This window comes from Chamaea fasciata, unplaced genomic scaffold, assembly GCF_029207755.1.
Source record: "Chamaea fasciata isolate MVZ Bird 193981 ecotype frontalis unplaced genomic scaffold, bChaFas1.0.hap1 SCAF_4, whole genome shotgun sequence".
Taxonomy (NCBI): Eukaryota; Metazoa; Chordata; class Aves; order Passeriformes; family Sylviidae; genus Chamaea; species Chamaea fasciata.
The window spans coordinates 6,320,117-6,342,509 of NW_027094089.1; the positions used below are offsets into that span (position 1 = coordinate 6,320,117).

General features: G+C 43.5%; 2 protein-coding genes and 1 long non-coding RNA gene across 3 annotated transcripts in view; 2 read left to right on the forward strand and 1 right to left on the reverse strand.

The window, feature by feature from the left end:
• The window catches only part of LOC136288065 (uncharacterized), an 18,147-nt gene extending 13,791 nt beyond the window's left edge, over positions 1–4,356 (forward strand). The window contains exon 3 of the long non-coding RNA XR_010720476.1: positions 4,291–4,356. This is a non-coding gene — a long non-coding RNA (uncharacterized lncRNA). The remainder of the gene's footprint in view (positions 1–4,290) is intronic.
• ACER2 (alkaline ceramidase 2) overlaps positions 1–16,055 on the reverse strand; it is a 19,704-nt gene extending 3,649 nt beyond the window's left edge. The window contains exons 1-4 of the mRNA XM_066180793.1: positions 15,948–16,055; positions 9,316–9,430; positions 8,343–8,484; positions 3,894–4,031 (exon numbers count right to left, since the gene is read on the reverse strand). Of these exons, the coding sequence (XP_066036890.1) occupies positions 3,894–4,031; positions 8,343–8,484; positions 9,316–9,430; positions 15,948–16,055 (503 nt within the window). The remainder of the gene's footprint in view (positions 1–3,893; positions 4,032–8,342; positions 8,485–9,315; positions 9,431–15,947) is intronic.
• A 1,227-nt stretch (positions 16,056–17,282) lies between these two features.
• RPS6 (ribosomal protein S6) lies at positions 17,283–22,107 on the forward strand. The gene is made up of 6 exons (XM_066180794.1): positions 17,283–17,373; positions 18,151–18,282; positions 19,178–19,388; positions 19,743–19,889; positions 21,029–21,186; positions 21,941–22,107. The coding sequence occupies exons 1-6, from the start codon at positions 17,368–17,370 to the stop codon at positions 22,034–22,036; spliced, it is 750 nt and encodes a 249-aa protein (XP_066036891.1). The 5' UTR covers positions 17,283–17,367; the 3' UTR covers positions 22,037–22,107.
• Positions 22,108–22,393: the final 286 nt, after the last annotated feature.

Genomic DNA, 22,393 nt, shown 5'->3' on the forward strand with positions numbered 1-22,393 from the left:
GTAACAGATGAACCTCACTCACAGTAAGTCTAGCTATGATGCAAGGCAGAGATCAGGTAACAGAACAAACTTTTTTATCAGTACCTGTGTTTTGGGTATTGTCTTACATACCAATGTACCAATGGTGGGCAAATATCCAACTATTCCTATACCTAACGATTGGTGTAACTAGTGATTAGTTATACATGCTGTTCATTAACAACCAACCATGCAGCAAATGCTCAGATTTGCTCATATTTGTTACTGTATAAAGAATTCTGCTAACACTAAGGCATTTATGAAGCTCAGGGACAGGTACTACTGTTCCTAACAATACGAAACCATGTACTTAAGCAGAGACACATATGAATCAATTTTGTTTATTTGGTGGATAAAACTAGACTACTGAGATGAGTACTTGTGTGTTCTGACAAAGGAAAGGGTGTGTGTATTGAGAATACGAGGCTTTCCTGGACATATCTGAAGGAGATAAACACATGCAATTGCATCCCATTTAAGATAAGAGGTTTGGCCTCAAACTTCAGAGCTCCTTTAGACAGGATGTGACTGCCTGAATACCAAGAGGAAAAGGCAATTAACCTGCATGGTTCAAAGAATTCAAGGCTGCAAAGGAGAACTGAAGGCTTACTTACCCAGTACAAGATCAGCCATAGCAATGGTACAGACTGTAATGACAGTTTTGCTCAGTATCACAATGTACTGCAAATTACTTTTATAAACTTAGGATTGTATGTTGTAGGGTGTTCTGCAAAGGACTAGTTTAAGGGAGAAAAATCACAATGAGAAGAGCACACCTGCTGATCTCTGTAATACTCATGGGTTTTCTGAGATCACCCATCATGGAGTCTTCAGTTTCTGCAGTAACTATGCTTCAGATGAGGCGAGGACATGCTTGCTGAAGAAGCAAGAGACTGCAAAGCCACTCATTTTACCACAATGAAGAGACATAATGCAAATACCACCTGGAGATGTACCCTTTCTTTTATTTCTCAACAGACATGGACACTGATAAGAACTAAGCTGGAACTTGTTAGCTGAGGGTCTAAAAGACATATTCATGCTGCCCTGATACTATCCTACTCTATTCTGAAAGAAACTGGATCCCACAAATCTTGCCCTTCTATTTCCCCTTTCATTTACACAATGCACAGTGTTCTTTGTTTAACAAAACCCAAATATTCAAATATCAGCATTTCTGCAGTCATTTGCTATTTAAGGTACACTTTAAAATATTTCTTAGGATAGAAAGGGAGATACCTGTGTAAAATTCAATCAATCAACATTGCACTGGTTTGAAGAAAAGCTGGAATGCTTTTTTGGGGGTTTAAGACATTAGAAGATAATGCTGCTGGAAGTGTGTATTTAAACTTTTAACTAGCTTAACCTTTTAGTCAAGGGAACCTGCAATAGTGAAGCAAGACTCCCCCAACAGTCAGATTTCTAATAGAAGAATCAAATAATAATGGTCAGACCAGAAACTAGGATAAACTTTCACTGCTCAAGACTCACAAGTCAGCTGAGCAGCAATATTCTAGCATCTATCTGCACATGGACGAAGTTATATGCCTGATGGTAACTCCCTAAATACCCCTAAATTTGATGACATTATAATCACAATGGCTTGGACTAGGCAAATCAAAGGATACACATCCACCTTCCCACTGATATCATCTTCTAGTAGAGCTTTTTCTTGTTTTTTAAGAAACACAGGAAGGGATTTGTTGTGACAGAAATGAGAATAAAGTTTAATAATTTCTTTGTCTTTCAAGGACACTTGACTACCTTCTGCTGTTATGATCACCTCCTGCCCACAATACTTCCCAGCCATACACTTGACCTTACCAGGTCGACATCTAAGAACGTAATGATCTTTTGTGACAACATTATCTCATCATCAAAGACAAACCTAAAGCAGAACATTTTAATTAAAAAACACAGTGGTTCTGATTCCCCAGAATTCTGTACAAAATTGACACAGTCTACAATAGGAATAGCAACAAGGAGTTTTGGTCTAAAATATCAAAAACTTCAGCATGGAAGAAAAGCAACTTTTCCCTTTTTCCCCAGATATCTATTTCACAGAAAAATTTCCATTGCAGCCTGCCAGACTTTGATATGGAGTCCCCTCCTGGCTATGACTGCACAGAATGGAGAAATAGCAAACCTTTTAAATAATGCTTAGATTAATTCTCCCCCTGCAAAAGGGGATGAGATGACTCCTTACCTCCCAGTTTACAGAAATGTAACCCTTTAAATTTGAAAAGGATCAGCATAGCTTAAAATAAAAGCTTCTTATTTGCCTTTTACACTTAGGAATTCATCCACAAATATTAGCGGTATTAAACCATGCCAATGCACAACCAGAGAGGGCCCTGTGTCACTTCTGGTGCCTTTTTATTCAAAAATTGAAAAAGAAGGTCTATCTGTGTCCTTAATTCTCTCTCACAAAAAAAAAAACAAACCCAAAAAAAACCCTAAAAAAACAAAACAAACAAACAAAAAAACCAAACAGGAAACTCCAGACATTTTAGTAACAAATGACTGTCCTGGGGAGACTTTATGATGCTGGATTTCCTCCCAGATCTGTCCCAAACAAGGACAATGACTCTGCAGAAAGAGTTTTAAAAAACAAATACCTGTAAGGCATACCAGTTCCTAGATATGAAACAACAGCACTCAAACTTATGAGCCACTAACAACTTGTCCTTTCAAGTTTCTCAGGAGTTCAGGTCTGGAAAATTGATATGGAACTGACAGAGAATTCACAGATTATCCAGTGCCACAACCAGATGTTCCTTTGCCCTGTCAGTAGTTCCTTTGTGCTGACATCAAAATGAGACACCACCAATACTGTTCTGCTACTGACCTTGTCCACAGCTAATTTGTGTGTTGTTTCCAAGTGTCTTTGACCACAAAAATACAGAGAAGGATAGCTAATGAGAAAACACTCATTAACACCTCCACAAAACATTGTTTGGAGAGGCTTCCATTGTATAGCAGTGGAAGAGGAAGGTAATGTAGCAAACAGAAAGATCTCTACTCTAACAGATGCAATCAGAATGAAGACATTTTGTTCTAACTTGTTTTGATGGACATACACAACATACAAGAGCAAGCGTAAGTTGTAAAATCTTTCTCAGACATTGGAGAAGAGGTGAGAAAGGACAAGTTCCAATGCTAGTAGTACTCCTCTGGTCCTTTTCACAGTGGGTGAAGAGATGAAAAAGAAAATCTCTGGACTGCTGCTGGTATCACTGTAACAGAAGAACTGTTTAAAAGGTAGAAATGTGTCTCAGGTTCTTCTCTCTTTGCGTTATGGTTTTATGATTTCTACATCCTTGATTGACACTTGCCCTTCAAAATGTAGTGATTAACCTTATCTAATGTCACTCCGACTCCATCAAATTTTTCACATCAGATGAAATAAAATCAAATCAAATAACTTTTATATCAAAGTCATGCAAGACTCAGAGGATAACGTCGGGAGTTGTAACATTTTCCACATGTGCTTGGGCCTTGCTCCATATTCCCTGACTGCAACCATGCCATCACCTCACCCTTATGCACACTATACAGAAAAAATGCTGTCCATAAAGCAAAACCCAGGCCCTAATTTCACAATAAACAAATTTGAGTCAAATCAGGTTGCAGCAAGAGGCATATTGCAAGAACACAGAAAATATCTGACCAACTATAATGTCCTAGGGAAGAGAAATCCTTGTCAAAAAATGTCTGAACTGCAGGCAAATTTATACTAGATTTGCTCTTGCATGTGGTAGAAGCATTTCTGATCTGCTGTCACAAGCACTGAAGCCGGATCTAGTGTATCATCTCATGGTGTCCTAAGGATCTGAGAAGGCAATGCTGCCTGCATTCAGGAGAATTGCACTTACCTCTTCAACTCAGCGATGAGCAAAGCTGTGCAGGGAACTCCTAGCGTCATTAGCGAGATGTTGTTAATGGCAGGCTTAATGAAGGCTAGGCAGGTGGTAACTCCAGACAGGACACCCACAGCAGCTTTAAATCGGCTCCTGAATAAAGTTTATATCGGCAGAAAAACTGCTTTTAATTCATAACTTTTAATTACTAAACCCAGAAATTTCAAATTTTTTTTAATAATGTAACGAAATTTATGTCTAACCCTGCACACAGCACTGTACTTCCTCAAAAATGTTCTGTCTCATCATTCTTCAAGTTTTTAACATGGATTTTTAGGATATTTTCTTATTATTAATGCCTCAACTTCTACAGCTATGTTACAGTCTGCTTTACTTTCCTTTCTCTCTTTAGAGCCTTCAAAGATACTGGAACTTAAATGCTAAGTCAGAACACTTCCTTAATCAAACTCAACAGTAGGTGAGAAATTCCCAGACTTTTTTATAACACTAAGATTTGGAATATTCATAGCAAATATGAAATCACTATTGCACCCTATGTAGACAGCCTGACAATTTTTAAATTAAATATATGTTAACTGTTGTTTAAACTTCAGGTTTGCACTTCAAACAACCCACATCCAGTCTATGGCTGGGCTATAGCAGGAAGAGGATGACCATGCTGCCTTTTAACTACTGGCCCATAGCTTTTTAAAACAATTGCTGTCCAAGGGCAGCCTTCTATGTTTGAAGGAGGGTCTCAATACATTTTTACAGTACCATTCCATGGCCACAAGTGTCATTATTCTGATTCCATTTGCCTTTTGCTTTGAAGTTTTTCTTTCTGCTGGCAAGCAACAAGTAACTTAAGTAGGAAGTTCTGATCTGAATGTCCTAAAGAATAAATACATCATAAACTGGTCATGATAGATAATAACATTTTCAGCATTGAAAATTCAAAGTGTAATAAGGATGAAGAAAGTGAAGAGTACAGCTGTGAGCACACGATAGACATAATACTATATTAGTCAGGCAAAGCTAAAAACTTCGAAGTATTAACCAAACCTGTTCTAGGTTAATGTTTTGTCTTGGGTTACCGATCTATCACCCCCTATGGCACGTTCTGATGAGCTGTTAATGGTCTGTCATTTGCAACAGCTGCCTAATGCACACAGCCTAAAGCAGGGCCAACTCTGCTCATGGGCCATCAAAGACTCCCCAGAATGAGTCACAGAATTACATCATCCCATTGTGAGATGCCCCAACCTGGGGGGAGGTACCTAAAATTCCCACCTGTATATAATCTGGGGATTGGGACACCATGATACCACAACTTGATTCCCAGAGGACAAGAGCTCCCAATATCCACCACTGAACCTCCAGAGAAGGACCAGACCTTTCTGTAAGATCACTGCTTTGACAAGACCACATCCATCACTCCAATAGGACTGCAGCCACCACCCTGACCAACACAGTGTCTGGTCATATTCAGACTTTGTCAGTTTAAGACAGTGTTTCTCTACTATTGCCTTTATTGCAGATTTTTACTATTAAATTGTTATTCTGCTTCACCTTGTAAAGTGTTTGTGTACAGTTAATTCCTTCTGCTGGTTTGCTTTCAAACCAGCACAGTTTTGCTGCCCAGAGTGTCTGCATACTTCAGAAAGGAATCAAGACCTTCCCTAAAAAGTGACTGCATTGACACATTCTCTGAGAAGTGGAAGGATACAATAGGATGTTTCATCTCAGTATTTACAGTTCTAACACAAAGTTAAACAGAAACAGTATTTCCCCCCAAAAGTGTTATTCCTTTACAGCCCAATAGTTTGACATCTTGGTCCATACTATGAACCTACCCTGCAATATCAGAAGACACAATTGACAAAAATGTAACCTAGGCTTCTGGGGGTTTATTTACAGAGTTACATAAATTACACATAAATTTAGGACTCTGAATTCTTCACTTGAACTGAACATCTAAGAGTCACTCAATAAACCAAAAGACACCAGTAAAGCTTTTTGACAATGTTCCGTAATAACAGTACATTGTAATGTGCAGAAATACTAAACCAATTTACACCAATGCAACAAAGCCATTAAACCTCACAGAACATGCTGAGTTGGAATGCACCCAGCAGGATGAACATCTCCAATTCTTGGCCCTGCACAGCACCACCCCCAAGAGTCACACCATGTGCTTGAGAGCACTGTCTAAATGCTTCTTGAACTGTGTCAGGCTGGTGCTGTGACCACTTCCCTGGGGAGCTGTTCCAGTGCCCAATCACCTTCTGAGTGAAGAACTTTTCTCTAACATCCAACATAAACCCCCCCTGACTCAGCTTCAGGCCATTCCCTCAGGTCCTGTCACCGGTCAGCACAGAGAAGAGACTGGTTCCTGCCCCTTCTCCTCCCCTCATTAGGGTGTTGAAGACAGTAGTGAGGTCTCCTCTCAACCTCCTCTTCAGCAAAATGAACGAACCAAGTGACCTCAGCCACTTCTCATACAGCTTCCTCTCCAGACCCATCACCATCCTTGTTACTCTCCTTTGGATGCTCTATAAGTTTCATGTCTTTCTCATATTGTGGTGCCCAAAACTGTCCCCAGCACTCAAGGTGAGGCTGCCCTAGCTCAGAGCAGAGCAGGACAATCCCCTCCCTTGCCCAGCTGGTGGTGCTGTGCCTGATGCATCCCAGAACAGGTTTGGCCCTCCTGGCTGCCAGGGCACTGCTGGTTCATGTTCAATTTGCTACTCACCAGGACCCCCCAGGTCCCTTTCCATGCGTCTCATTTCCTAATCTTTCCATACAACCAGGGTTGCCTCATCCCAGAATCCAGCACTTTCCCTTGCTGAACTTCACTTGGTTTTGTGATTGCTCTCATTTGTGAAGGTCTCTCAGCCCTCAAGGGATTTAGCAGCTCCTCCCAATTTAGTGTGGTCATCAAACTTATTTAGTATTCCTTGCAGTCCTGCGTCCAAATCCAAGTCATTTATGAAGATGTTGAAGACAAATGGGCCGTGCACATAGGCTGTATACAATAATTAAATTACACTCTACCCAGTGCAAGCTATTTTGAGGTATGGTGAGTCTAGGCACCAAACTCTTCTCCATGCATTAGCAACCTCTAATCTGGAAAATTGTCAAGAAAAAAAACAAACAAAACCCCTAACAATCAAACAAACAAACTCAAAAAACTCCTGCAGAGAGTAACAGTCTAAAAGGGCAAAAGGCAGCAGTGTCAGCAACCTTCAGAGAGAATAACATTAATGGTGCAATTCAAGCCTCTACATTAATTCAACAACATCTTTACTGCATAAAAGAACAACACAATGTTTTTATTGCACGGGGGGGGGGGGGGGGGGGGGGCAAACCACAACCAAATGGTTTAAACTGGCTACAATGTATTTTCTTAAACCTGCAAGAAAAAGAAGAAAATCCCTTTACCCAATAGGTTGCTGAAGAAACACTTAGCCTTTGAAGACCTAAACACCATCCTTAACCACTGTCTTAAAAATGCAGATGAACATTCAGCTGACTTGCATAGGTTCACTTGTATATACACTTCAGGACTGTAGTGGTTCGAAAGCAGAACAAATGAGAGGCTCCAAGTCAGAGATACAATTTAATAGGAAGAAAGGAAACAAAGTAAAATAAAATAGATGCAGTAATACAAAAGACCACTGACAGAATCAGAATACTTCCCGAGCAGAGTGATGGAAGCAGTCCAGATGAGGTAGTCTTCTTGAAGCAGTGATCCCATAGAAAGGTCTGGTAGCTCTGGTCCTCTGGGAATCCAGTAGATAAGGACCCCCTGTACTGTCCCAAACCCCAGATTATATCCAGGTGACAATGCTTGGTTCCTCCACCTGGGCGGAGCATCTCACAATGGGATGATGAGTCATGCAGGGGGTCCTTGATGGCCCATTAAACAGAGATAATTCCTGGAGGGAGTTATTTATGAGTCATGGGCAAGGCATTTGATGGGCCATTAACAGAAGATAATGGCCCAGAGGGAGGGGGTCTGGGAAAACACTGCCCCACCTGGATTCAACAGTTCATGAAGATGGTGATAGAATACTTTGTGCACAACCTATACTACAACCCAGGACAAGGATATACAAAAGGAAGAGTGAAAGATAGTTTCTCCTACATTGAATGTAAGTTATATAAACTACTCAACAAAAAAGTCTCCCTAGAATAACAACGACAGACAATTCCAGAGGCAAGTCATCTCATCTAATCACCTGAAGTTACAGGACACATATCCCACTACCAGCAACTGCTGACTCGAGAATATTGAACAAAATGGGCTGAATGAGATACAAGCAGCTGGAAGAGAATGGAGTAAGAAAAAATTGCCGTGATAGTGGTAAGGTTGATAACTTGGTGCCATAATGTGCAAGTTTAGATGTTAGCACAAGAGGTTTCAAAAAACATGAAAGCATACATGTATCCTTGTACGATTACCTGTCATTTCGAAAAACTCTGGGCAGATATCTCCTAGGGAACCACATGGCAAGAGCACACATCAGAACCCAGAGAATAGCCAGCTCATCCAGCATCTGGCCCAAGAAACTGAGGGTGGCGTGAAAATAAACAGATCCAATCCCTGGAAGAATCAATCAAGAGACAGTATTATGAACAGCTGCAGTATCGTAATAGATTGAAACACTCTGCTCATGCTTAGAACTCCACAGGAAATGATAGGTACCGTTTGGTCTAGAAAAGGTGTTAAAAACCATCAGCTTTACTAAGAGGCAATCCAAGTCATCATACCCTCGTTAATCATGAAGAAAAGTACATTACACAAGTAGCAGCTAAAAATGTTAGCTCCTACTATAAAAGATGTGCATCAAGAAACATCAGGTGGAAAAGTATAAAGCAAAACCAATTAAGAAATAAATGCCAGATGCTGCTTTGGAATTTTCTCAATACCACAAGATTGGGTAAGACAAAGAGAAAAAGCAGCATCCGATGACTACTCCATGATACAGATTTACAGGTGGAAAGTGCTGCACTACCCCAGAGGGCTCTGACCACCCCCTTGTAAGTGCCTCCAGGAATGAACAAACTTCAGAATATCACATCTACATCTTTGGGCCTTGTCAGTACAATGAAAACCCTACTCCTCTCTTGGGCTGCACAGGCACTTCAGCTCTCATTTAAGCAAAGAGGGTCAAGCACTGCTGTACACTAAACCCAAACACACAAAAAAAGAAAGTGTACAAGGAAGGATTGGAAGGGAACAGAACTGTGGTCAAGTTTCCCACCAACCTCAGTTTGCAAAAGGCATTTTCCCTCCAGAAACCATGGCTGCTTCAGCTTTAAGCGAGTACAAGCAAATTCTTCTGTAGACGTAAAAACTGGTCAAGTACAAGCAGGAAAACCCAATGTTCTCTCTCAGTTTACACCAGCTGGCAAACACAGAGTAACAACTTACCAACCACAACTAGCAGAATCCATATTAAATATATTCCATTGTTGAAGCAGATTGCATATTGACGGAACAAGCGCATACATATGGGTGGTAAGATGAAAAACAAGACATTGCTTATCTAGGAAAAAAAAAACCAGTCTCACAAAGACAGAAAATAAACAAATCTTAAATATTCCCAGGCTTTCTATAACATTTTGTCATTCAGTGAAGCCCCAGTTCAACAAATTATGACCCCCTGTTCCTGCCTATGCTGAGCTATTTTTGCAAAAGCATCGACTAGTTTCAACATCATTAAATTAGTAAGAGCATAAAAACTTTTGGGATTGTAAAATGTGGTTAGTAACAACTCAAGTCAATTCCCAAAGGAGTTTTGTTGAGAATCTGCATTCAAGACTGTGGCAATTCAGAAAGTGTACCAAATCAAGCTGATGCAGACCAGTGACCTGTCCTCTAAATGGCTATCAAGCCTAGCATGGAAAGAAGCACTAGAAGTACTGGCACTCGGCAGAGCTAGACAAGCTTTGAGGAAGTCAATTTATTGAGCAGTAGTTATTGTCTGGAAGGTCTGAAATACAGCTCTAGGCTAAAAGAGTTAGAACCCTTTTCATGTAGGGTAAAGAGCATCTGGAGCTTTAAGTCCTTTTATGCTTCAATTTTTTCCCTTGGTTCTCCACTACAGAATATGACTGAAAACTAGTTATAGGAAGGTGGAAAGGCTATAATTCAGACCACTGCTAGTAGGTTTTTTTTAATTTACTATGTATTATTTGATTGAAAACATGCTTTCTGTTTTTTCTTTCTTACAAGTAGCCTAAAGCATGATTCTATAAATACTGAAAACACTTCACTATCAATTAGCAGGACCTGTCATTGTAGTAGTGACCACGTAGCTCCTCCCAGGAGCTGCCAGTGCTGAGGGCCAGCCATGGCAAAGCAACTGAGCAATTATGAAAAGAGACTATTGCTGCTTCACAATGGGCCAAAGGACAGGAGGAGTCTCCAGCCTCAGCTTTCTCATGTTTGCCTGCTGAGCCCAAGCACAAGAGAAAATCACCCCCAGCAACACTCCTCCCAAGCTGATGTAGAAAACAACTCTGGGTCAAGAACATTCCTTTGGGACAGATTGCCTCTTCACAGAAACTTTCAAACTGGTACTGACAATAATGAAAATTCAGTGGAGAAATAATTCAAGAATAACACAGGAATTTTTTCATTCAGGTACTGTTGTCAACCTCTTAACACAGTCTGAGAACAGATTTTAAGAGGCAGATCAAGTTGTTTTAGCTCATGTAAAGAAACCTATACATTCAACAAAACAGGTTCATTCACAAAAACCCACCCGGTCTCTATGCAGCAGAGATTGTCAGCAAAGCGGTGAATACAGTCATGGATCAGGATTCTAGTACATACACAGAACAGGAAGACTTCCCTCATTCCAAAGTAGGTAGGAAGCATACACAGTGACAGCAGAGATGATGGAATATGAATAAGTCCTCTGGGGGCCAGGGAGTTCTCTATGCATTTTAGGCTTTTAGACAGTTTGGCTGAAGGGAAGTGTCCAGGAGTGAAAATAAGTGGTTATAAACCAAGTGGTTTGGAAGTAAACTTTACCATCTCTACAGCTGAAACCAACAAGTGATGAAAATCAGAACAGGCAATCACAGTCTATCAAAATTTGGCTAGAAAGTCCTTATTCCACCTAGGAACAAGATGGCAAAGGACACATTAGATCTACTTACCACAGGTGTAGCAGTGTAGATTTCTACAAGTGATTAGCCAACAAGGGAGCAGTTCTGTGCTATGGTAGTGCTCCTCTGGCAATGAACTCCCACTCTTGCTAAAGTCCTGCCTGCAAATGCAAGAAACCCCTTGCAAACTGGAGCCTGACTTGTGCTCTTTGCAGTGGCCATCAGGAGGATTTCCTAACATCTCAGAAGCTGAAACAATTGTAGTACCAAAAATTTCAATATTAAAGTAGGGCTTCAGAAAATAAGGCTTCAGAAAGTATGCTGCATGTGCATTTTTTATATTAATACACAATTGGCCTCCATGATTTAGTAATGTACAATTCAAATACTTTAATAGTTACAAAAAGTGCAAAAATTTACATCAGTAATACAGAAGATTTCCTTCGGCGTCTGCAAAAGGCAATAATTAAATGTTACAGTTCTGGAAAACAGGCAAGCAGCCTGTTGGGGGTTAGGTTTGTTCCTTCTTTCTCTAAAGAATTTTTCCCCATAAGTTACCAAGGAGACCAAGTGTTGGATACTTGAGAGTACTTAACCGAAACAAAGAGGTGGACAAAGGTGGAAGGGGGAGATAATGCAGGTAAAAGACAGAGCTTGAAGCAGCTGTGGGCTCTTCTTTTTCCAGCGTTCGAGGAGAGAGAGAACGGCTGTTGCTGGCTGGAAGAGTTTCACTGTGGCCAAAGGGATCCAGTCCTGGGAAATTTACTATGACCGGTTCGGCCTGAATCCTGAGTTTTCTCTGCCACCTGCGAGAGCTGGGCCGGTTCTGCCTCACCTTCGGCTTCTTCGGCGCTGCTCCTCTTGCTACAGCGCGACCCTGCATCCCCTGCCTGCCGGGACACCCTGCCCCTGCCTGCCGGGACACCCTGCCATCCCAGCTACCAGCCTGGGACTTTTTCCACTGTTTCAGCTTGGTGCTCTGAGGATCCTGCAGGGACACCGAAACCAAACTGCCCGGGGTTTTGTGAAACAAAGCCCTCAAGGTTCTTGGTCCTGTTTTCGTTTGTTATTAATGCTGTAGTTGCTTGGTAGGGGTTTTTTTGTGTTTGTTTGCTTTGTAATACATACTAGTAAAGAACTGCTATTCCTATTTCCCAAATCTTTGCCAAAGAGCCTCTGATTGTAATTTATAATTGAAAAAGAAAAAAAAAAGGGGGGGGGGGTTTACACTCTCCATCCCAAAGGAAACTGCAGTTGTTTTTTTTTATTACCTGGCAGATACCTGTCTTCCCAAACCAAGACACAGCCCTTCAGTAAAAGTCCATTCTTTTGTCTTCATACAATTCTGGACCTTTAGTCTTCATTTTCAACTAATTAATTATATTATAGAAATTCAGGACATAGGCCTGTAGGACAGAGAGAATGGGCTTGCTTAAATCATGATCATGCCACTTCACTGACATCTGGCCAGTGTCTTGACACAGTAAGTTTCCTGCAGTCCTACCAAAGCTCATGTATTCACAACTATTGGTTACATCTCCTAGAGAGCAGCTGCAGCATTCAACTACCACAGGAAAACCTACTGCACCATGTCTCTCTGAGAAGAAAGCAAAACTGAACTAAAGTAGCTCTCAGTAACATCAGAGGGTGTGTATCCTCCATATCCTGGTACCTAAACATGACATTCACATACACTAAAACTCTTCAGCCATAAAAAATGATGCTGTAGGGAGAGTACACAGCATTCTCTCACACTTGTAAGACTACCTCATAACTTCTTAAAACTTTTATTTCCATGCCACTAGGGAACAAAATAAAAAGAACCCTGGCAATTCCCTTCATAAATGGAAATTACAAGCACAACTAAATGCAACATACTAAATTGCTAAGTACTGACTTTCCCAGACAACAAGAAAAGAAAATACTGTTTTCAGGTATTTATAAAAAACAAAAAAACTTTTACTTTGTAAATATCTCTTCACAGAGAAAATTATTTTGATCCTGTGGGGGCATTTACTATGGTCTACAGTGGGGTTATAGTGCATCAGAACACATTACTTTATTAGTTTCAGAAAAAACGGAAGTGTTTTGTGGCCTCTTTACTGGGAAAGTGTAAGACCGGAATCACTTTAGCTAGACAAAAATAATTTTAAGTCTAGCTTGTGTATGTTTTTAAAAAATTAGCTTGATCAGTTTATACAAAACCTCTGAACAGATTTTTCCTACTGATTTTATCTTGTTGAGATCTTTGGTTTAAGTCCCACTACAATAAATAATTAGGTTTTTTTAAAAATACATTTCAGATAAGCTGCTCTGGTTTTGTGCTTAGATGAATATTGCATGAGACCTCAACCACAACTCTGACCTCAGCCGTGGCACTTTAAAATGTGGATTAGCAAGGTTTTAATCTAAAGCTTAATGACCCAGATGCCAGATTCAGGTCTGCTGAAGAGTGCTTCGTGTAACTTCAAGGGAGTTTGAATCAGTCAGAACAAACTCCCCCTAGGAGGAATAAAATTTAGAAAATTAGAATAAAATTATTTAAATAAATGCCACCTAAGGTACTTTTTAGAGTAGGGCCAAAACTTCATAACTGTCCTGTGAGTGTCTTTTTTTGAGGACACAGTTGGACAACCCCATCAATCCACTGCAACTCACTGTTTTAATTTTCAGAAGTTGCTAATACAGAAATCAGGCCCTAACAATGACTTGGTATTACTGAGCCTAAACATGACTACCCTCAACACCGCCTCTTTTTCTTGTTCCCTTTCAGTGTGCAGCTTACTGACTTGTACACAGCTGCCACAACACAGCAGGCTTCAAGGCAAACTTTCTTCTGTGTCTGTCCACTTGCCTGAAGCCTCAGTTACTCATCTGGACACAAGTGCAACTTCTAGCATTTTGACGAGCTTCTATACCATTGCTAATCACCTCAGTACACTGTTGTGATTTAATCTCACCCAGCAACTAAGCACTGCCCAGCTGCTTGCTCACTCCCTTCACAGCAGGATATGGGAGGAAATCAAAAGGGTAAATGTGTGTGAGAAAACTTGTGGGGGTTGAGATAAGAACAGTTCAATAGGGAAAATATAAGCGGTTCACACATGCAAAATGAAATAAGGAATTCTTTCAGCACTCCCTATGGACAGGCAGATGTTCTTCACCCCCAGGAAAGCAGGGCCCCATCACACAGAACAGTGACTTGGGAAGACAAATGCCACCACCCTAAAGGCCCCAACTGCTTCCTTCTCCTTCCTCCAGCTCTACATGTTGATCATGATGCCATATGGCCCAGGAAATCCACTGAGTCAGTTGGAATCAGCTGTCCCAGCTGTGTCCCGCCCAGAAGCCTTGTGCACCCCCAGCCCACTTGCTGGTTGGGTGAGGTGAGGAGCAGAAAACGCCTGCTCAGAAGTAATGAAAACATGCCTGAGTTATCAACACTGTTTACAGCACATAACATCACCCCATACCCATGCCTATGGGGAACATTCATTCTACCCCAGACTGAGCCAGCACACACAGAAGAAGGATACCCATCCCCCCGCATAGCTGGCTACAAAACACATTTGCTGTCTTTGATAACTCGTTTATCCTGACCTTTTCCTCCCTTTGTTTTTGGTTCTTGCACGGTGACATCAGACACACAGAAAAAGCCAATAGTTTCCCTCACACACCCTCAAAATTCGTCAGTGGCACGGACCAGCTACCATCTTTAGGACTTTGGCAGTTAAGTACAAGAAAAAAAACAAGGTAGCAATGTATACAGCGCACCATGGAATTACTTGCTCTGTGTGTGCAGAGCTACTCGTGATACAAACTCCAGCGGGGGAAGCCAAGAAACCTTCTTGCACTATTGGCAGCCAAAGAAACACGGCTTGAAAAGGAAAGACAGTTCAGACAAGGATGGAATTTCGGAAAAAAAAACCTGCCCACTTTAAAGTACAAAAGAGACAAAGCAGAAGCTCCAGCTCCTCATTTGTGCACACACCACCTCTGTAGAACAGAAAACAGACAGTATTCGCAGGTTTGCCCCTGGATAGGTGATTTTCATGAAAGGGCAAACAACCCGAAAAGCCCAATGGATTATCTTACTCTAGTGGATCTGTCACTGCCATTCTTTACATCAACAGGACGTCAGGAGCATTGTTCCCTTTCCAAGGTGTGGTACAGGGCAGTCTGTCGCTGCGGCTGTTTTCTTAAGGTCTCTCCAGCAGCTGAAAAGCTGCAAGAGGACTCGCGGGTAAACCATGACTAACTGCAAGGAAGCAACAATTACATTTTTCCTCTTCCTTCTCCTTCTATTCTTCAGTTACTTTCTTAAACAGGTATCTCCTCCTCTTCCAAAAATACACTCCTCACTTCATCCTGCAACCTAATGGCAAACTCTCCAAGAGTTTGCCTTCTTGGAGCCAAACTCTCCAAAGTTTCGCCTTCTTGGAGCCAAACATGTCTGGGAGAAACCCAGTTTTGCCCCCGAAAACCAAGGTACTTCTTTATCTTAACCTATCACTGCCATGCACGCTCATCAAGGCGCTGACACCTGTTCACGCAAATGGCACTAGAGTAGGGCAAACTAGCACCAAAAATTCGGTGCTTGGCCACCACAAATCTCGACAAAGACGAGGACAGGGCCTGCTGCACACTACTTACCGATAACGGTATGACTAATAAACCTCCCCATTTTATACCTTAAAAACGAGGTAAAAATTCCTTAATTTGAGGTATGCCAGCAACGGGAGAAGGAAAAGAAGTCGACAGCCATAGAAGGGCATGCTACAATCCCACGAAAACCCCGCAGGAGATGGAGCTGGCAGACAGCAGCAGCCTTCCGGGCTGCAGCGGGACCTTCCCATCGCCGCCCGCCCGCTCGCCCACCCGCAGCCCCTCCTCGTAGCGGAGCCGGCCGCCGCTCCCGCTCCGCCGGGCACCGCCGCCGCCACGCACCGTGTTGTAGAACTCGGCGATGGCGGGCACGATGGTATAGTTGTCCTCGCACCAGTCCACCTCCGAGCTACCGGCCCGCAGCGGGTCCCTCCATAGCAGCGCACCCATATCGCCCGCCCAGCCGCCGCTCCGGCCCTGCCCAGCGCCGCTGCGGGGCGGTGACCGCGCCACCACCCCAGCCACTCCTCCGCGGCCCGCGCAAGGGGCGGGGCGGCCCCGGGCCGGCCCTCCAGGGGCAGACGTCACGGGGCTCCGCAGTGCTTGGGGTTATTGTGCCTGTCCTGAAGGTCCCGGACAGCCGGGCAGTGGGATCGCCATTTCCCCGCTCCCCGGCGGCTTTGAGCAGCCAGCCGCTCCACAGATGTGGGCAGCACGCCCGCCTCCCTTGTACGCTTCGAGGAATCTCACACAGAATCACAGAATTGTTATGTGTGGAATGGACCTCTAGAGATCTTCCAGTCCAACCTCTCTGACAAGGCAGGGTCACCTAAAGCAGGTGACACAGGTGCAAGTCCAGGTGGATTTTGAATGTCTCCAGAGAGGGAGACTCCAAAAGCTCCCCAGGCAGCCTGTTCCAGTGCTCTGCCACCCTCAGTGTAAAGAAATTTTTCATGTTAAGGTGAAACTTCCTGTGTTTTAGTTTGGGGCCATTACTCTATGCTGTGTCACCGGGCACCACTGAAATTTATCTGGCGCCATCCTCTTGGGCCCCGCCTTTAAGATGTTGCTATGTATTGATGAGTTCCCCTCCCAGTCTTCTCCAGACCAAACAGGCCCAGCTCCTGCAGTCTCTCCACGTAAGAGAGAAGCTCCAGACCCCCGACCATCCTTGCGGTCCTCCACAATAGCTCCTTGTCTCTTTCGTGCTGCGGAGGCGAGAACTGGACACAGGACACAGCGTCAGTTCCAGCCGTGTGATGGAGAGGAGCGGCCGCTCCCCGCACGCCCCTGTTCCCGTGCACAGAAAGTGCTGGACACAGCGCTGGGAGGGAATAGGGAAGCCCATCCCGGCGGGAGCCGCTCATACCGCGCAAACAACGCGTATCGACAGCGCTTCTTTTTACGGGTGGCAGTGCTCCCAGCCCCGGAGAGCCGATCGGCTGCTCCACTGCCCGTTCTTAAGGAACACTTTCTCCCTGCTGAGTGGCACCTCAAGGAACCAGTGACAGACCGCGCGCTGCCCCAGGCAGGAGCTAAGTGCCCGAATCCGGGCGCGCGGCAGGGCCGGCGCCTGGGCGCGCAGCGAGGCCACGCCCCCGAAAATGCTGGCCACGCCCATCACTGTGAAAGCCTCGCTCTCCATTGGGTACCCCCGGTCACGCGGGGCGCGGGTGGTACTGCTCTCGCGAGACTTTTTGGGTGTATCTAAGAAGTGCGGACGGAAGTGCGGCCTTTTCCCGCGGCGTCCGGCGTGAGCAGAATGAAGGTGAGGCCGCGCCCGGCTGGGGCCGCGCTCAGTTAGCGGGGCTCGGGCTCTCCGCTGTAAATGGCCCCGGCGCTGCCCGCAGAGCCGCCGTTGGTGGCCGATGGCCCCTCGCGGCGGGGCTGGAGCGCAGCTGCGAGGCGGATGGTAGTAGATTGCAGGTGTGGGCCCCGCTGCCTCGGTCGGCGCTCTGCTGCCGCGGGCCTGCGGAGGACTGGGCTTGCGGAGCGGCCGCTTGTCTCGGAAGGGCTTTTGCGGGTGAGAGGCCTCTGCGGTCGACTGTAAGGCCCGGGAGGGAGGTGCCGTGTGTGCTGTTCCCTGGGCAGTAGCGGCAGGCGCCCGTGCAGCGCTGCGCTCTGCAGAGGCCTCAAGGAAGTACAAGTGGTCTCGCATAGCAGATGCTGTTCCCTGCAGTGACTTCCGCGTCTGTCTAGTGCAGCGTGTGTAGGAAGAGGAGAGCACAGGTATTTGCTGTTCGCATTTTGTGATTGATCTCTGCGATAAAGTCAATTCTCTGTGCGAATGAACGAGTTGTGCAGCCCAGTGTGGCCGAACATAAACCTCCCTGCCTTGGCTCTCCAAGTGTGGTGGTGGTGACAGTTTTTTCCGGTGAGCATTTGTGTAAGCACCTGGGGATTTCCAGCTTTAAAATGCCGAGCTCAAACCATCAGGTATATTCTGCTTTTTTGTTAAAATCTTTTCGTAGACGTTTCAACCAGACTTTTTGGGTTTTTTTTTTTTTTCTTTTTTTTTTTTTTCTTTTTTGTTCTTGTTTGTTAGCTCAACATCTCTTTCCCGGCTACTGGCTGCCAAAAGCTCATTGAAGTAGATGATGAGCGTAAGCTCAGGACCTTTTATGAAAAGCGAATGGCCACGGAGGTGCTGGCTGATTCCCTTGGTGAGGAGTGGAAGGTAAGTAGTGCAGAAGGATGTGTAAGATTTGTATTTGAAGAGCTTGAAGTACAAAATTTCTCCAGTATGCACTCGTCACATTGTAGTGTATGTATGGTTCGTGTTTGGCAGTCAGGTTGAAAGTTTGTCTTGCTATATATGTACTGAACTTACTGGTTAGGTTAGCCTCTTTCGGTACTTTATCTGAGGGGGGGGGGGGTTGGTTTTTAAAGCCTTGTCTTTAGAGTTTCTTGCTCCCCTTTGCAGTAACTTACTGCTCTTCATTTGAGTGCTGTCTCTTGGTATTCAGGACAAGTTAAATCTGCAGTATAAGACTGCTGGTCTGTTTGAAATTGATGTCATTAAACTGCTGCTGATGTATAGGGAAAAACACGTTTGGCTTGTTGGATAGAATTTTCTTGTCTTAGAATAGTTGTTATGTGAACAGTGCAGCTGAATTTGAGGAGTGTCATGTTTTCTGCTGCCATCTTCACAAGAAAGATGGTTCAAATGCACACTTTTTCTTTTATCCTGTGTATCACTACTCTAGACATTCCTGTGCTCTGTGCAGATTGCCAGTTTGTCAAGATAACTGGCTTTAGTTATGTTTACAATTGCAGGAAAGCTAGACAATAATCATAAAAGATGTTGCACTGTGTTAATTTCCAGCAAAACTTTTAAGGGATGTAAATCACACTAAATGCAAATTCTGGTATACAGAGATATTTTTTACATTTTTTGAGTAAAATTGCTGAGCTGTTCCAAAGGTGTTGGTTAGAGTTGTTTGCACTAGCAGTAACAGTGGCTTGTGCTGAACCGTGGACGTGCTGCTCCATTGTTCTGTGCAGTCTGTTGTGGTATCTACTCTGCTGCTTGAGGTGATGAAGATGTGAGGTCACGTGTGTCTGTTTCCTAGGGCTATGTTGTGCGGATAAGTGGTGGCAACGACAAGCAAGGCTTCCCCATGAAGCAGGGTGTTCTGACCCACGGCCGTGTGCGCTTGCTGCTCAGCAAGGGCCACTCCTGCTACCGCCCCCGCAGGACCGGTGAGAGGAAGCGCAAGTCTGTCCGCGGCTGCATTGTTGATGCCAACTTGAGCGTCCTGAACTTGGTTATAGTGAAGAAGGGTAAGAGTGTGGATGAAACAACCAATAGGTAGACGTAGGCACCTGGAAGGAGCCTGCTTGGTAGTGGTTGGTAAGTTGTATGGAATGGAAGTGGCAGTCCCAATTTCAGAGTGTGAATGTGTCTTCAGAGTCTGAGCATTGTGTTCTTGTAATGCTGAGACTGGTCACTAAAACATTTATTGTTGCTGCCAGCAACCTGATCCTGTCAAAGCAGCCAAGGGTCGCTGGGGTGGTGCTATTGACAGATGAACCCCAAAGATTACCTGGAATTACCTTGAATTCTTAGGTATTTTAAACTTAAACCTGGTGCTCGGTAGTGTAGTAATTAGCATGCTTAAACTTGTATTCCCAAAGGTGAAAAAGACATTCCTGGGCTGACTGACACAACTGTGCCCCGTCGTCTCGGTCCCAAGAGGGCCAGCAGGATCCGCAAGCTCTTCAACCTTTCTAAGGAAGACGATGTTCGCCAGTATGTTGTGAGGAAGCCTCTGAACAAAGAGGGTGAGAACTCCGATAGTACAACCTTCAGATTTCTCTGAGTACTGCCAAGGTGTCCAGCCTATAGCAGTAAATAAAGCACAGTTAACAGTGCATCTAGGAAGTTGACACTACATTTTAAGCTTTGTCAGCTTTAACTTGTGGGATAAAAAGTAGAGTTTTTTGGTTGCCTTATTTTCTTCACCCCTCTCTGCCATGTTTTGTTGTGGTTTGTTCATAAATGTTTGGTGGAATCTGGAGTAATTTTTACTGGTGTCTCTAAGAATAACCCAAAAGTAGTTGTGGATGAAAGAAAGTTAAATACAAGGTGGAATGTTGTTAAAACTTTAAGTGCGGGGGAAAAGGCAGTGTAAAGAGAAGATGCTAAGATTTTCCCCCCTCCCCCCGCTTATGGCAGGTGGTCTGAAATTAAGGTTTTATTGGCAGGGCACTGCTTTGCTTACTGTTTCTCTCTGCAGTGTAAAATCTTAGTTTTGGGGGGTTATGCTTTTGGTCAGGGGGAAAATATGGCTTTTTAGAAGAATATGATGATAAGACTTGGTACTGTGAAAGCTTGTTGGGGAAAAGAACACACCATAGGAAACAGTTTTCTCCATTAAAGAATATGATCCTGGTGGACATCAGACTGGTGTATGCTAAAGTCTGTCAGGATTGCTTAGTAAAATTTTACTTCGCAGTTGTTAGTAGTGTTTTATTTGCTCATTCTGGACTGTAGATCTGTTTTTTTCAGATAAAAAACTCAAATTGTAAATTCATCAATGTAAAATTGTAGGTGGCTTTTTAATGCTGGAAACAGTAGCTTGTTCTGAAAACTATAATTAATTCCTTTATTACTAAAAAAATTTAGGTGTAGGGGGAGTTACAAGAGACAGACTTGCTGAGAAGCTAGGGATTCATACTTCATTTCTAATAACAAATCAGGACCGTTAAGACAGGATATTGTTAATGCTGTATCTAGTGATAATTGATTATTTCCTGTAAAATCTGTGAAGATGTTGAACTGTATAGTTGCTGTAATATGTAGTATGCTAAATAATGTTACCGTAACAATACATCAGACTTACTCTAAAATTGTCAAGATGAGGCCTGTGGCCTTTTTGGAAAGTGCTCTGCCACCTCTGCTGATCTATAATGATTTTTAGGCAAGAAACCCAGAACAAAGGCTCCCAAGATCCAGCGACTGGTGACTCCCAGAGTGCTGCAGCACAAGCGTAGGCGTATTGCCCTGAAGAAGCAGCGCACTCAGAAGAACAAGGAGGAAGCTGCAGAGTACGCAAAGCTGTTGGCCAAGAGGATGAAGGTATGTTTGCCATTTTAGCTCAACTGTATAGAATATAGCTCATCTCCCAGAATCAATGGCTTTGGTAAACTGGACTGTATGCCTACAGCTGCTTTGTACCTGCTTATTTTGGATATAAGTGCCCAGATGAGAGTTTAAACATAACTGGTCAGTTGTGGTTTTGAATACTTCTTTTCTGTTTCTGCCAGTCAAAGAGCAGTGGAAATAACCCAGGCCCACTAATTTGAGAGCCTTTTTTGAAGGAAATAAAGTTACGGCCTCCAGTGATTTTTCTTTTTTCTGTAGCTATTTTAGTTCAGATGAATACTGGTTTAATGTCAAGATGCCCAGGTGGTTGAGTGATTGGAGAAATGGGATTCAGCAGTTGATCTAGATAGAGGATAAGTTGTCAAGAAGGTATTTGTTAGCATGCGTTTGCCCTTGCTCCTGAAACTGCAGTGACTGCTGAAGCAGTACTGTAAGTAGTTTAGTTGGAATATTTCGCATATTTGCTTCCCAAATTTCATGATTTCCAGATAGAAACAGAGAAATGCGCCTTTGGTGTGTTGAGAATTCTACATCAGTTTCTTAATTACTGTGCAAAGACACAGGTTGTGCTGGTTTGGATACTTGGAGACCTGTGGAAGGAAAATTATTTTGCTCTATGGACTTAAAGAATCCATTCCTTCCAGCTGCATTTTCCCTAGTTTGTTCCTTGGTAGAAGTTTTGAAGTGCTTGATGATATGTAACATCTCCATTCTCTGTGCCTTTCAGGAAGCCAAGGAGAAACGCCAGGAGCAGATTGCCAAGAGGCGCCGGCTTTCTTCTTTGAGAGCTTCTACATCCAAGTCGGAATCAAGTCAGAAGTGAAGATCTTGTACACGATACTAAAAAGACATTGTACATTTAATTACCAATAAACTCCTTTGGTGGGAAACTTCCAGTGTGAGACTTGGTAGTGCATGTTGTTACTGGCAATTTCTTAAACAGAAGTTCAAAAAAACTGCATCCCTGTACACTGAACTGGAACCACAAACGGTGATCTTGATGCAGTTCTCTTATGAGGAGATTGTGTCACTTTTGATACGGAATGTAACATTGTAAAACTTCAAACCTTCAGCTGATTCTTGGCAGAATTAAGTGCAGATCAAGTGCTCACTGGAACAGGTTCCCAAGGGAAGTGGCCACAAACCTGCCAGAGTTCTGGGACTGGATGATGCTCTTAGT